Source organism: Pholis gunnellus (genome assembly GCF_910591455.1).
Source record: "Pholis gunnellus genome assembly, chromosome: 3".
In the NCBI taxonomy this organism is placed as follows: domain Eukaryota; kingdom Metazoa; phylum Chordata; class Actinopteri; order Perciformes; family Pholidae; genus Pholis; species Pholis gunnellus.
In genome coordinates, this window is record NC_136529.1 from 23,584,903 (window position 1) to 23,599,685 (window position 14,783).

At 43.2% G+C, this 14,783-nt stretch overlaps 2 protein-coding genes across 2 annotated transcripts; one reads left to right on the forward strand and one right to left on the reverse strand.

The window, feature by feature from the left end:
• Window positions 1-2,902: 2,902 nt before the first annotated feature.
• On the reverse strand, window positions 2,903-7,745 carry LOC306694345 (eukaryotic translation initiation factor 4E type 3-like). The gene is made up of 7 exons (XM_079157148.1): window positions 7,477-7,745; window positions 6,400-6,472; window positions 5,459-5,553; window positions 4,899-4,959; window positions 4,739-4,805; window positions 4,471-4,626; window positions 2,903-3,207 (listed from the first exon to the last, which is right to left on the reverse strand). The coding sequence occupies exons 1-7, from the start codon at window positions 7,635-7,637 to the stop codon at window positions 3,161-3,163; spliced, it is 660 nt and encodes a 219-aa protein (XP_079013274.1). The 5' UTR covers window positions 7,638-7,745; the 3' UTR covers window positions 2,903-3,160.
• A 3,504-nt stretch (window positions 7,746-11,249) lies between these two features.
• On the forward strand, window positions 11,250-12,365 carry gpr27 (G protein-coupled receptor 27; the record flags this gene model as incomplete). Its single annotated transcript, XM_079157147.1, has 1 exon — window positions 11,250-12,365. The coding sequence occupies one exon, from the start codon at window positions 11,250-11,252 to the stop codon at window positions 12,363-12,365; it is 1,116 nt and encodes a 371-aa protein (XP_079013273.1).
• Between the last annotated feature and the right edge of the window lie 2,418 nt (window positions 12,366-14,783).

A 14,783-nucleotide genomic window follows, 5' to 3' on the forward strand; every position in this document is an offset into this window, starting at 1 on the left:
AACCCGGTCGGGGTGATTTGTTGTTCTAAAGGGAGCTGCTAGAAAAATATTCTCTATTAATAATGATGCTATTTATCATTATGGACATTCTGAAATAGGTGAAGTCAGTGTAACTTCTGGTTTAAAGCGTGTTGTTGTCCTTAAAGCAGCAGATGAAATCGACTCAATGACTACTGGAACTTTTTCAATAAAATTCAACATATTCTATCCACACATCATGCTAGTTATGAGGCCTCACGCAGCTTCCTTTAAAGGAAACAAGGCTGCTGCCGTTCTTTGTGTGTTATAAGAAAGAAACAGCCCAGTTATATATCGGTAGGTTGAAGCAAGTACGGACAAGTACTGCGGAGCACAAAAAATGTGCAGTATCTCTTCAGAGTAATACACTAAACAATCCGTGCCCCCCCCCCCCGCTCAGGGGAGCAGAGGGACTACTTTTCAACACGAAAGGAAACGTCACATGCGGCGCGGCAGAGAACATTCAAAGAGGCACCTTTCAGGACGGCTCTTCCTCTCTCACTGAAGCTGAGGGCCACGTCTGCGCTGGCGTGTGTTCTGATGCCCTACGACGGCTTTACAACGCAGGGACACTGTGATTGGAATTGGTAGTCATGTGCAATAGTTCCAAGTGTTACCCCTGATACCAATTTGATGGTACGGCTGATGTAAGTCTCAAGAAACCAAACGGGACATTCGCTCCGTCCTCAGAAGAGGACAAACTCCAGCTGAGTTAAAAACCCCGTCAGGATACAAACTTCCTTAAAACGGCAGAAAATTAAAACCCGATATGAATCGAGATATCTTACAAACAGTTAAAACACACTAATTTACCTACATACCAGGAATAAAGTGTGGACGGTGCAGTTCGGATGGGATTTGTTTTTGCTGGATAAACATACGCTCTCTGTAGTTCGGAGCTTGAGGAGCCGCGTCAAAATGAAACAAGGCATCGGTCATTCAAAGTTATAAAAATATATTGATAACAATTTCCGTGTTCAATGCAAAACCATATCCATGATTAGGTTGTGGACAGCGCCTTCACGTCAAGGCAGGTACAGAGTTCAGGTTAAAATAATAAAAGAAATTAAAGCTGCGAGCAGCGATGAACGGGCCCTCGCCTCCCTTGCGCGTCGGGGCTTGCGGCGGACTCCGGCCTGCGCGTCGGAGAACGTCCGCGACCGCTGGACTGCGCGTCTGCGAGCGAGACGTCGTCGATCCCGCGTGGGACCGCCCGATGCTGGAAACGATGCTTTGCAGATAGTACTATGCTGAGGAAAAATGACACCGAAATCAAAATGGCCGACTTCTGGTAGGTTTTACAGCATGGTGCCATGAGACTTATATTTAAGTCTCCACAGGATACGCGCGCCTACCGAGTTTCGTACGTGTAGCTCAAACGTAGCGCCGGGGTTGCTCTTTTGAAATATTGTAGGGGGCGCTACAGAGGCAATTTAAAACGCACAAGGCCAAAAATCATACCACATATTTCTTCCGATGCCTTTGACACATGTGCAAAGTGCCATGAATTTTTGAGCATCATCACCTACTATGCTATGGAAAAATGACACCAAAATCAAAATGGCCGACTTCGGTAGGTTTTAGAGCATGGTGCCAAGAGACTTATTTTTAAGCCTCCACAGGATACATGTGCCTACCAAGTTTCGTACATGTAGCTCAAACGTAGCGCCGGGGCTGCTCTTTTGAAATATTGTAGGGGGCGCTACAGAGGCAATTTAAAACGGATAAGGCCAAAAATCATTCCATATATTTCTTCCGATGCCTTTGACACTTGTGCAAAGTACCATGATTTTTTGAGCATCCTAACCTACTGAAACAAATTTCCTTTAGCCAGTAGGTGGCGCTATGAGTTTTTTGAATTTTTTCAAATCAGGTATGTTCAAGCTTGAAGTGGCATCATGCACAAGAAGTTTTGTGCAAATTGGATAATGTACCTTTGAGTTATAACAACTTCAATTTTGCATGGCGAACGATGCGTCGCCACGGCAACAGCGTTCAACGAAAACACACAATACTTATGATGGCTCTTCATCAATGTCCTAAGACTATCCTTACTGATTTTGAGACTAATCGGGTCATCTGGCTAGGAGGAATAAAGAAACGTATAAAATATGACATTTCCTTCAGCCAGTAGGTGGCGCTATGAGTTATTTCATTTTTTTCAATTTAAGTATGTTCAGGCTTGAAGTGGCATCATGCACAAGAAGTTTTGTGTGGATTGGATTATGTACCTTGGAGTTATAACAACTTGATTTTTCAGAAAAATGATGCAAAATGGCCGCCACGCCACGTCAAGGTTCTTCGACGAAAGCGCTAGCTTTTAATAATTTTTAATCACAAAGGTCTTAAGAGCACCCTGAACAAATATGAAGTCGATCGCATAAATGCTCTAGGAGGAGTTCGTTAAAATACGAAGGCTGCAAAATGCGAAAAGTGCCAAAAAACACAACTTTGCGGGTTTACTGTAGCGCCCCCTATTGGTTGAATGCAACAAAAATCTCAGGGTATGTTGCGGTATGCGATGTGCACATATGCTGAAAGTTTCGTGAATTTTCGACAATGGGTTGAGAAGTTATGTGAATTGATATTAAGCCACGCCCCTAAGAAGTTCATTGGTCCATATCTTCTCAACGCAAATAGATATCAAAAAGCTTTTGATAAATCTGAGTGATCTACATCCAATAATGATCCACAGAAAATTAGGTAGTAATCGGAGCCAGCGTGTGGGAGGAGTTCGCAAAGATGTGTTTTACACTAAATTCAAGATGGCGGAAAATTTTTCCAGGCGCAGTTTCGGGGTCTGAGAGGCTTTTTTTTAGATCTAGCGGATTCGGACATGTGTGTCGAATTTCAAGTCAATCGGACAAACTGGCCGAGGGGCGTGGCCGGCCCGCCTTGTAGGGGGCGCTAGAGAGCCATTTTTTTACACACAAGTATGCAACCTTGCGCAGCAGAGTTTCTCCACCAGACCTGAGAGGTGTGCAAATTTGGTGAGTTTTCATGCATGGCAAGTGCCCCTACTAGCTCATTCCCCACAAATATAAGAATCATAATAATAAGAACCCTTAGAAACTCAATAGGGCCTTCGCCGGCCCGACGTTGTCGGCGGCTCGGGCCCTAATTAAAAGTGCTTTACGGTCATTTAATGTCTTGAGCGTCCTCCTTCAAAGGCATGATGGTCCATGTGAGCTGAAAACAGCAAAGTGATTCATGGTGAGTACAAACCCGTATGTTAGGCAAACAAACATTTATTTTTTATATATAAATTTAAGAAGCGTATAAACCCATTCCCCAGATAGTCTAAAAACTGGCACGAGTGTACAAAAACCTGCTTATATGTACCTGTTTAAACTCATTCCTTAACATTGTAGCTCATCATAATTGTGTACCTGTATTGACAAGACTAGCCTCTGTGAAGGTGCTGTGTGGAGCAGCTATGAAGGCATTCCTCAGCCACGTCACTAAAGCCCCGATGAGCCGACAGCCTTAAATCGTCCTCTGACACGCTCTGGTTGGAACTATGTCTTTGAAATGCATACAGTTCAATCGGCAGAACAAATGTATACTTTCTTTTTACAGGCCGACTTGACTCGTGAAGGTTTCTGACACATGGTATCTGTAAAGATTAAGCTTCACAGCGATGTTGACACGTAGCGAGTCCCCCGGACCCACAGGTGATCGTTTGAGTTGAATGAAATGTAATAATTTGAGTTGAATGAAATGTAATAATTTGAGTTGAATGAAATGTAATAATTTGAGTTGAATGAAATGTAATAATTTGAGTTGAATCAAATGTAATCATTTGAGTTGAATTGAATATAATAATTTGAGTTGAATTAAATGTGTCTATTGACAATTTGTAAAGTTAAACTCGTGTTTAATGTTTTATGGTCATAATTATTATTGTATAAAAGTAACATTTAAAAGTGTTTCAATCAATAAAAAAATAAATAAGCAAGTGTATTAATACGATAGTTAAACATTTTGAGAAATATGCTTATTACGTTATTCTTTCAGTCATGTGAGACATATATGCGCAGATGGTATGAAAAAGGCGGCCGCCGGCAAAAATATTATATACCGAATACCGAGTTTGTAGCTTTGACTGTTGAAATTAAATCTGTGCATTTGGGAAGAAGTTTTGTTGCAGCAAGAGCACCGAGTCTCTCCAGTCAGGATTTAGACAAAGAACCAGGATCTTGTCTGCACATTACAGACGCTCGGACGGTAAGAAAATAATGACCGGTCTGTGTATTGTTTGACCGCGAGGTTTCTTTGTTTATTACAATGAGTTGTTTGTGATGTAGCGTTATCTAACATGGAGCAGATAGTGAGTTTACAGCATCCTGTTTAGATTTGAATGCCGGACGCCTACCCAGCAACATCACTGACATCCATTTATAAACCCAAAACGTACAACACAATGTAAGTGGATAAAAAGGGCAAACTTACACTTATAAAAAACAGCTTTAAAAGAAATGTGCGGGAGGAGCTCGTAGACTTTGCCCAAGATACTTGCTTCGCCGGCAAGCGATGCGTCGTTGTTCCAGACTTGTACGACGTCTTCTCGATCCCGAACGCTAACGCTGACACCAACGATCTCGTCGTCTGGGAAATAAAAAGAATAAACAGCGAATAAATACTCAACTGCAAAAGCACATTTCTTCTCATTCTGAAAACAAAGCCATAAAACATCAAGTATGGACTTCTAGTCGCTCACCTGAGGCACAGTAATCTGCAAACTGCTCCCCAATAGTAGCAAGTAACAACTCTTTCCAAACTGCAGACTGAAGCAAGAAGAACACAGAGGAGCCAATTAATAATTCACACAATTCATCTATTATTATGTGAAAATACGCTAAACGGAGCACAACACCTACAGTGCTTTCTTTTGGTATTTTCATCTTCCATACACCTCCTTTTGCGTTGCTTTCTTCTTCCCTGTTGGTAGAAAATACATGTTTATAAAATTGATACCTACTATTCAGTGCAACCCCAAACAAGTCACAAGTTTTATATTAAATACATATGTGACTTTTAATTGGAGAGATATAGAGATAAATGTTGGATAATGTAAAAAGTTATTAGAATGCAAAATTGTCAAATCAGAACCCTTTTAATATATGCACTACCAATTATCATGTAACCTGTCTAACTGAGGGCCTCATAATAACAATAATAATAATAATAATAACAATGAATCCAAAATAGAACAATGTTAGAATTCAAGCTTTTATGGTAAACAAATATATATTTACATTAAAGTTGAATGGTTGTTCTGTTATATTTATCACATTTTAACAATATTACATGACAGTAACTGTATGAGCTGCAGTTAGAATGTGCCCTGTGTTCATGCTGGTGTTGAGGAACATAATCATATGTTCTATAATAATAATAATAATAATAATAATAATAATAATGATGATGGTAGACTCACCACAGTGGCCTCCGTTCTCCGCGCATTAAGTGATAGCTACATCTCAGAGGCAGGGCTGTGGCTGGAGGGATGTTGTTGTAAACACTCCAGAACATCTGGAAACAGAAAAAACAACAAAAACTTGTTGACGAGAGTCGCTTTCCTTTCGTAGCACTCCCGAGACAAAAGTTGCTGTTCTGTGATACGACGGATCAGATTGCGGGGAAGAAATCGATTCCAATCATTGAATAAAATGCAGCGCGCTTCCTCCTATAAGCCAGACATTGAAGCACCTCAGGAGCAAGTTAAGTTATTATTATATACTTCATAGAAAACGCTGCTTCAGACGCTTTTCCACCCTGACCAGAATTCAGCTATCTAAATAATAACAATAATCAATAAGGCGCCGCTAAGAACGTACTGATTTGTGAATGACTGTCTAGGTCTCGATAAGTCGATTGAATCATGAAGAAGTTAAATACTATATTGTTGTTCATGTTGTTAAAACTGCACTCATTTCATGGCTGCTCGGTGTCTGTTTTGTAAATGTCTTCAGAGTGAACTTGTTCTTCTTTACACTAAAAGAAAGGGAAACATTTGGAGTTGCTGTTATTTAAAGGTTATTATGCAATGATTATTGTGGTCCGGCTAAAGGAGTTTGACACCCTGATAACAGATGAATACTATAAGACTGATAATAACAATGAAGCCAAGTCCAAAAAGAGCCACCTCGATGAGTGAAGCTGATGTAACATGGTGTCAATAATCCTTGCACTACCTGTTCATGATTCAGATTATTATGGTTTCATAATACCACCACCACCACTTGTGCCTACTGGAGCTTTAAGTCCACATCAACAGCTCATTCCTTTCCCATCAAGGAAGCAGACTTGACTCCTAGCCAAGTCGTGGACTTGATCTCTTTTCCTCTCAAGATGACAAAGCTCTTCTTCGAGTCTCACCTGAACACTTTGCACAGTGTAGATCTTCTTCAGACTGGATTCACATTCTGCAGCGGTTGTGCCTGGTAACGACCTGGAACAACAAGAGGGGACTGTTTTAGCCCACAGTAACGAGGCAGCCATGGAATAAAGGGAAAGCAACAAGCCGACAGGGCTGCTCTCAGCGGTTATTAAACCAGCGACGACTTTTACAGAGTCTTAACTCCCATTCCAACATAGTTTTGGGTTTAATAGCACCGACAGCAGCGCCAAATGCACCTAAACTCTACAGACACCAGGCTGTCTTAATAAGGGCTGAAACTGACATATCAGTTACTTTATTGATTATAATGTGTCGACATTTTTGTCCCTTTTAACGGTTGAATTGCTAAAATGGTGAAGAGCCCATCGTGACATGTTCAAATGACATCTTTTTATCAGAGCAACAGCCCAAAAATCATATAAAAATGTAGAATAGCAACAAGTTGTCTCACTTAAGAAGCTGGAAACAGACAATACTTCATATTTACCTTCTAAAACAACTGTAATAGTTTTCAATCATGTCAAAATTATTGAGGATTAACTTTTAAAAGTGCATTGACTGTAACGGTTTCCAGTCTCCATGGGGTCTGGAACCTTTGAAAGGAGTTTATTCATTAATATTTCCTCCTTTCACGTCAACACGCTGAGTCAACAAAAGAGGAAACGAGAACTTGTGACCTCATAAAAGAGAAGGTAACAGGAGACAAGTGAGTTATAGAGACACTCTGCACCAAGGACTCTTATTTTGGTAGGACACGTCCGTAGCAACGATACAATAGTCGGTCCAAACTGGCCTAATTTATTTGGCTTATTAAAAAGATGAAGGCTGTATTATTTTCCCCAATGGGGGAAAAAAGCGAAAGTAACTTGAATACCAAATAAATAACACGGTGAACGTGTCCACCGTGCTACATTTGCTCCTGGAGGCCTAAGGAAAGCTGTGTAGCCTCGACTCCTATTTTCTATTCCTCCATCATTCCTGTTCGTCCCGAGGTGGGGGCGGGGCTACAAACTAACGGACAATGCGCGAGACCGGAAAAAAAATAGTATTAATACCTGTCCAGCCAAAACGTCCAAGGTGAATGCAGAGGCAGCGTCGTCGCCTCGTCTTCTCGGTCCTTCTTTGTGATGTTTTCCAACTCTTTCTCGTCGATGTCAATGTCGTCCGCAACCGTCGGTCCGCTCAGGAGATCCGTGTGACCCGCGGGAACCGCCATTACAGGCAGACAGAAAGCTAACCGTCCTTAAACCTGCTGTATGAATCTACTTAGTAAAAAAATAAAAGCACCCGGTCTGGCTGTTTTTTTTCTCCTCCAGATACCGAGACACACACACAAACTGCCGCTTTTCCGCCTACCGACTGGTGACGTCTCTGCGTCAGTGGGCAGAAACGTCGCACGCAGTTGGTCCAACCCAGAGAGCAGGAGAACAGAAAAGAGTGACACCTCACTCTGTCTGGTTTTTCGGGTATCTGACCTGAAACACAAATGTCCCCACTATATCTCTCCATCATGAAACTATGCTAACAGATTTTTTAAAATACATATACTTGTACTTTGCAACTGTAATGGCTTTAAAATGAAGGTTACTTCACACATGTATGTCACCACTGGTTCTTTGCACTGTCACGCACTTGCATAGCATAAATACCAACCACACCTTAACTCTGTACAGGGAGATAAAGTCAACACTGAAGATGTCCCCCGAGCTGCTAGAAGAGTACAGAACTTCTGATTTTATAGAGGAAATAATGTTTTTTATTACCGCTGAAGGATACAAATATAATATCAGTAAAACACAGAAAGTTTAGAAACATAAAAATTACATTCAGCTGTACGAATGATCACATACATGTTTGACGTTTGTTTGACGTGTTAGAAAAGAATCTTTGTAAAGTCTACATTAGCTGTTGGATTAAAATTATAGCTTGGCAATGGCATGATATGAACAACATTCGGCATATGTTGGTTGACAATTCACTCAGAGAGCACGGGCATAATCATGTTTCACCTGTAAAGTGTCATCATATAATATGAATACTGGCGTCAGCTTCACAAATCCACCATCAGTCGGGTTACACTTTGTTACTATTATACTTGTCGTTCTACTTGTGATTCTGAGTCAAAGCATCATTGTTTTCACCATTTTTCTTGATGTTATTTCAAGATTGAACTGCAACCACAACGTCTCTTTCTACTCCGGAAAGAATGGAGAGAGAGAGAGGACCAGAAAGTAGATAGAGTCTGAGTACTAAGAAAACTTCCTTTGTCTGAAAAACAGGAAAGAGTGATCCCCTCTTGTGCAGACGAGGAAGAGTGCATTTTTTTTGTCTTTATTTATTTACCGAGTGAGGCCTCGTGCTATTACACCATCTTCAGTCTCCAACCCCTTGTTGCCTCTTTCAGGGGCACTTTGGTGGAAGTAGGCTGCTTTGCAAGCTCCAACAAGACTTTGGTTCTTTGGGCATTTTAGCACTCGAACAAGCGAAATGTGAGGTTTCAAAGCTCCAGCACTCTAAATCTCAGCTGTCAAATAACTGGATAGACCACCTCTAATCTAGTAACAAAAGCATTTCTTACAAAGTAGGAAACTCACTTATCATTGCCACTTTCAACCATCAACACTGCAACACCATAAGACCCTCATAAAGTCACTCTCTCGCCTCCAACTAGTTCAGAAGGCATCAGCTAAGCCTCATTGGCTCCCTGTTTGTTGTTTTAGAATTGATTTTAAGATTTGGGTCTGGCCCCAAAATACATAAGAGGAAAAGTTGACCCCTTGTGACCCATGCTCGCAGCCTTGGATCCTCATGTTGGGCCCTTCTGGCTGTTCCAAAGTCGAGGCCCCTCGGCTTTGGAACAACCTGCCTAAGGAGATAAGACTCTCAGAATCACTAATCTCTTAAAACCCATTTTTACAGACTGGCTTTCATGTGATGTCGTTGCTTTATTTTATTTTTTTCATTTATTTTTATCGCATTGATTGTTTTTTTCCCGTGTCATCTATTGTACTGTTTTATCAGGGTTTAACTCTTACTTCAATGTTGAGCTTTCTGTTGTTGTTGTTATTATTGCCTTGCTTTTGCTGCTTTGTCTGTCACAGCACTTTGTAAACTCTGTTTTTAATAAAGTTATTATTGTTATAACATATGTGTCTGACCTCGATGCTCCAGCCTGAACCGTGAGCTGTGGTGTTACTGGGATTCTTTCATTATTCCTCTGATCACAGGGTCCTTATATAAAAACCAGGCCATGCTTGGAATATAAAGTGTTACAAAACATCAGACTTTGGGCTGAGCGTGGCGTGACCAGTGTGGGCTGTGGGTCAGTTGTGAACAAGGCCGAGGACAGCGTTGAGGTGCCAACATGCCTGATTCCTCACGTGCTCGTGATGCTCCTCGGAGCCGGCTGCAGGGGGCGCTGCTGAACCACTGCAGCAGCAGATGAAGCCTCATCACACGAGCTGTGGTTCAAAGTACACGCGTTCTGCTGAGAGACAGATTTTATTGTTGAGACATTAACATATTATCGAAACACTCTTTCTTAACCTTAAATGAACCCACACTGTAAGCATTATAAACCTCTTTACGCCTCTAACATCAGCTACAGATGTGTGATATTTGTTATTCTGGACTTTGGGAGAGTCCATAAGTGGTGAAACAGTCAGTCAAACGTTGAATGATTCAATTATTCTTGACTTCTAGCAAAAACATTACCACGTGACCGTAACAAATGGGTGATGCACCTTTTAATTATTGATTGTCAAACGTTCGGTGTAGAGAGAGTAGTTAGCTCTGAATAGTATTGTCTATATGAATTGATGTTATTGTTTTGGTTGGTTAATTTCAGAGTGTGCAATCTTATTCTTCTATGTCCTCGTAAAAAAAAAAGCCAGAAGACAGTGACATGGGTTACAGTTACACTATGACCTATGACTTTAAATAATGTAAAATGAATAAATAAAATAAAGTACATTAAAGTAAAGTAAAATAAAGTGAAATCAAATGTATGATCAGTTATTTTACACAACCTGCCCATCAAGCATTGTGCAATGTCGGTCTGTGAACATCTGTATCTGTGCACCGTGTAGATTGTAATAGACACGCACCGTCAGATCAGACTGACTGACTGATCCCAGGCCTGCTCACTCACACTACATGCAAGCGGACGTGCGTCGCATAGAGGCGAGACGCTGCTGCGTGATGGACCCACACCGGCGCTCCCACCTCCGCGAGCCTCCGACCTCCGCTCGGCGTTTACCAACATGTTCTTCTTCTTCAGGCTCTGTATTTACATTTAGCTGGTGAGGCGGTGGATGCGTAATTGCGCCATGCTATTGCGCACAGCACTGTCTGCTTCTTTTTCTTTTGATTCCTAAAGACGAACGGGAGACCTCCGCCATCGGTTGGAAATTGAGATGTGTTTTGTGAGCCGCTTGTCTGCCGAACGGCTGCCTAACGAGATGGTGTACAAAGCGCAACCAGACCGCCTCTATTCAGCAGGAGCTGGAATAACAGACAGGGACGCGTTTTGTGCCGGACACTTGTGAGATGAAGGACAAGAAGAGAAAAAAAGAAACAGATGCTTTTATTTTGTTTGTTGTCGGCGGGGATCGCAGCGCACACCGGGATGGATGCGAGCCGATGTTGAACGGATGCTTCTGAGTGGAATTTATTCCTGAGGGTGGTTGTTGTTTTGTTTTGTTTTCTGTTAACGAAGGTTTTTGCAGATCGCGTTTGTTTTTGTTTTTGGCTTCCAGCCTCGGCAGGAAGGGCTGCTACCGCTCGTCGATGAATTGATGTGGGGATACGCGCCGCCTCGGCTGCACAGATGGCAAACACAAGCGCGTTCGGGGAGAGCAGCCCGTCCGCGCACAACTACGCGTCCGCGGCCTCTGCGGTCAAGCTCGCCTCCCTGGGTCTGATCACGGGCGTCAGCCTGCTGGGCAACGCGTCGCTGTCGCTGCTGCTGCTGAAGGACAGCTCGCTGCGCAAGGCTCCCTACTACTTCCTCCTGGACCTGTGCCTCGCGGACGTGGTGCGCTCCGCGGTCTGCTTCCCCTTCGTGATGGCGGCGATCGGCGGCGGCTCCGCCTGGCCGTACAGCGCGCTCTGCTGCAAGATCGTCGCCTTCCTGTCGGTGCTCTTCTGCTTCCACGTCGCCTTCCTGCTCTTCTGCGTCAGCGTCACCCGGTACATGGCGATCGCCCACCACCGGTTCTACTACAAGCGGATGAACCTGTGCACGTGCGCGGCGGTGATCTGCATGGTGTGGACCCTCTCCGTGGCCATGGCTTTCCCGCCGGTGTTCGACGTGGGCACCTACAAGTTCATCCGCGAGGAGGAGCAGTGCACCTTCGAGCACCGCTACTTGAAGGCGAACGACACGCTGGGCTTCATGCTGATGCTGGCGGTGATCGTGGGGACGACCCACGTGGTGTACGTGAAGATGCTGTGCTTCGTCTACGACCATCGCAAGATGAAGCCGACTCTGCTGGTCCCGGCCATCAGCCAGAACTGGACCTTCCACGGGCCCGGAGCCACCGGACAGGCCGCCGCCAACTGGATCGCCGGCTTCGGCCGCGGGCCCACCCCGCCCACGCTGGTGGGCATCAGGCAGGCGTCGCACCTCGGCAACAGGAGGCTGCTGGTGCTGGACGAGTTCAAGATGGAGAAGCGCATCGGGAAGATGTACTACATGATCACGCTGACATTCCTCGTCCTGTGGGCTCCGTACATAAGCGCCTGCTACCTGAGAATATTTGTGCGGGGAGCTCCGGTGTCGCAGCTCTACCTGAGCGCTGCGGTCTGGATGAGCTTCGCCCAGGCGGGGGCGAACCCCATCATCAGCTTCATGTTCAATAAGGAGCTCCGGATGCGCCTCAGAGCCTGTTTCCCCAGCTGCCTGGGGACACAGACTCCCATGGAGCCATACTGTGTCATCTGACCCCCCCCCCCCCCCCCCCCCCAAAAAAAAACAACAACAACAACAACAACAAAATACTGCCAAAGACACATTACATCTTGTTTCAGAATGTACAGACTGGTCCCCAAAATGTGTTTGCACACGCACACAGGGATGTTGTGGAGGGTGAACCCACTTCAGTTTAATTTATCCACTTTTTTTTTGTGGCTAAGATTTTACAGACTATTTTGTGCTGACATAAACTTGAATATTATGTAAATGAATGCTTTATTTGATCATCCTAATCAGAACAACTAAAGCTATTTTAGAAAACAATCCCCTTTGCCACCTTTTAATTTATGCTTCTGTATTGTATTAATTCAAATAATCGGTTATAGCCCTTATGCTAAGATATTTCTACACCGTATTACCTTTTTTTTGTTGGCTACAATATTGTTCATGAATGTCACTTTCTGTTTGTATATTTTAAAATTCTATCCCAGCACACCCATTGGAGGTCACATGACTGAAACACTGAAACAATTTTATCAGCTGATCAGTCAGTTTCTCAACTGCTGTCTGTGACACCTCGAGTCGTTTGGATACCACAAATGAGATGCAGATCTCAGTATATTTTTAATGAGGACAGCATCACATTTGTAAATAGTGTAAAGCCTCTCATTTTCTTCTCCTTACTCTTTTTTCATTTTTCTTCAATATTTCATAATCCGGTGGGAATCTTTGTGTTGAAAAGGTGTCAAAACTCACTTCAAAGTGTATTTTGCTAATTCGTAATCTTCTTCATGGGTCAGTTGTGTTGAGAAACGGGTTCTTTTTGTTCTTTTTCTACAGATATGGACATGATAATGTTTAACAATTTGGTGCTTTAGAAAGGATGTTTGCATTGTTTGTATTTCTTAGCAAATAAATGAGAAATGGATGATAAATAGTTTGGGTTCTAATCTGTTTTTAACAAGATGTCTGTACCTGATCTGGTTCTGCCCCTGATAGCGTGCTCACCATGCAGCACTCATCCTGCCTTATGGTCCGTGTTTTTCTTATGTTTCCTGGCAGCCCCCCGTGTTAGCTTGTTGCATTGGTTTGTAAATGGAAAGAGGGTGATAGACATGTTTAAAGATGTTCCAGTTGAGAAAAGGAGAGAGTTGCACCCTGTATTTGAGAAAAAATCAATGCACATTGGTATTTTGGTGTTTCTATTGTGGATTTTCTCATGTCTTTGGTATTTACTCTGAGACTTAAGGGGTTTTTAAAGGGCACTCCAGCAATTTAAAGTTGCACTTCCATAAAGTTTGTGGACTCACAAGAGACATATTAAAGGAAGAATGATCAGAATTTAAGCATTTGTTTTAATCTAAAGAAAGGGTCAAGCTCCAAATCCTACATTTCCCACAAAGCAACTGGACAGCGTCCAAACGCCCACGTCTTTCAAATCCCCAACTTCCAGTTGGTAATTCTCACTTGTAGACTTTTTAAGCCTTGGGGGTTTATCATTAGACATTAAACATCTGTTTTCAAAGACTGACCTACTTGTGACAAGGAAACTCAACTTCACGTGTAAAATGTAGACGGCCTCTTTAAAAACCAGCATGGCGTTAGATTCAATGATTCAAAATGTGCATGTGGTTGGTATATTTTAGGCTAATTCTAGTATTTTTAGACTCAATATATTTAAATTCTTGGCAGTAGAGAAGGCTTTCAGCATTTAATCCATCATGTTGGGAAATAAAATATAAACGAACTGTTAACTGCCTATCAAATATGAATACCTGGCATTGGTATAGCTGGTCACAATAGATGGTGTCATGCCACACCTTTGATGTGTGGCTACCAAACAGTCTGTGAAAAGAAATACAATACACACTGCGTGTTAGAGGTTGGATTTTTCCTTCTCATTACAGCACTTATTAAACAGCTAATTAGATTTGTTTCAATAGGCCGTTTGTGTGGCACCTGCTTTTTAATCAAACTTCCCTCAATACCCCCCAATCCCCTCGTCCCTCCTCAAAGCCAGCAGCCGGCAATTGATTCAGCTAATTGCTGTTGCATTCATCGACGCTGGCCTCGATTACACCAAACTGCGGCTTTTAAAGGCTGAGCAGTTCTCTGGTACACACCTTACTCACTGTGATTTAGCGAGGTGTTCCCGAGCGCTCTGATCTGCCGTCCCCAACGCGGAAGCTCCTCAACACGCCGCCTGCCCTCAGTGCATCCATAACCATTAGCATCACAACACGCCTGCTTGTTCCTGACAGATGGCTGTGCTCGGCTACCGGGGCGTGCTGAGGTCTCGTGGTGTAATTGCTGTGGCTCCTCAGCTGCAGGAAGCTCCTCACCTGCACGTGCTCTCGTGCAACGCAAATGCAGGTCGGGTATTTTTGGCACATCGTGTCGCCCGCGGGGCACGCGGGCTCCGCTGTGATGCTGGGGAAATGTGATTCG

Excerpts from the sequence above, each read along its gene's own strand:
- LOC306694345 (XM_079157148.1), bottom strand. The coding sequence starts at position 7,637 with ATGGCGGTTCCCGCGGGTCACACGGATCTCCTGAGCGGACCGACGGTT. Across the intron at positions 5,554-6,399 it reads ACACTGTGCAAAGTGTTCAG|ATGTTCTGGAGTGTTTACAA; the intron begins GTGAGACTCGAA and ends TTCTGTTTCCAG. Across the intron at positions 3,208-4,470 it reads TAAAGCTGTTTTTTATAAGT|CTCACATGGACCATCATGCC; the intron begins GTAAGTTTGCCC and ends TGCTGTTTTCAG.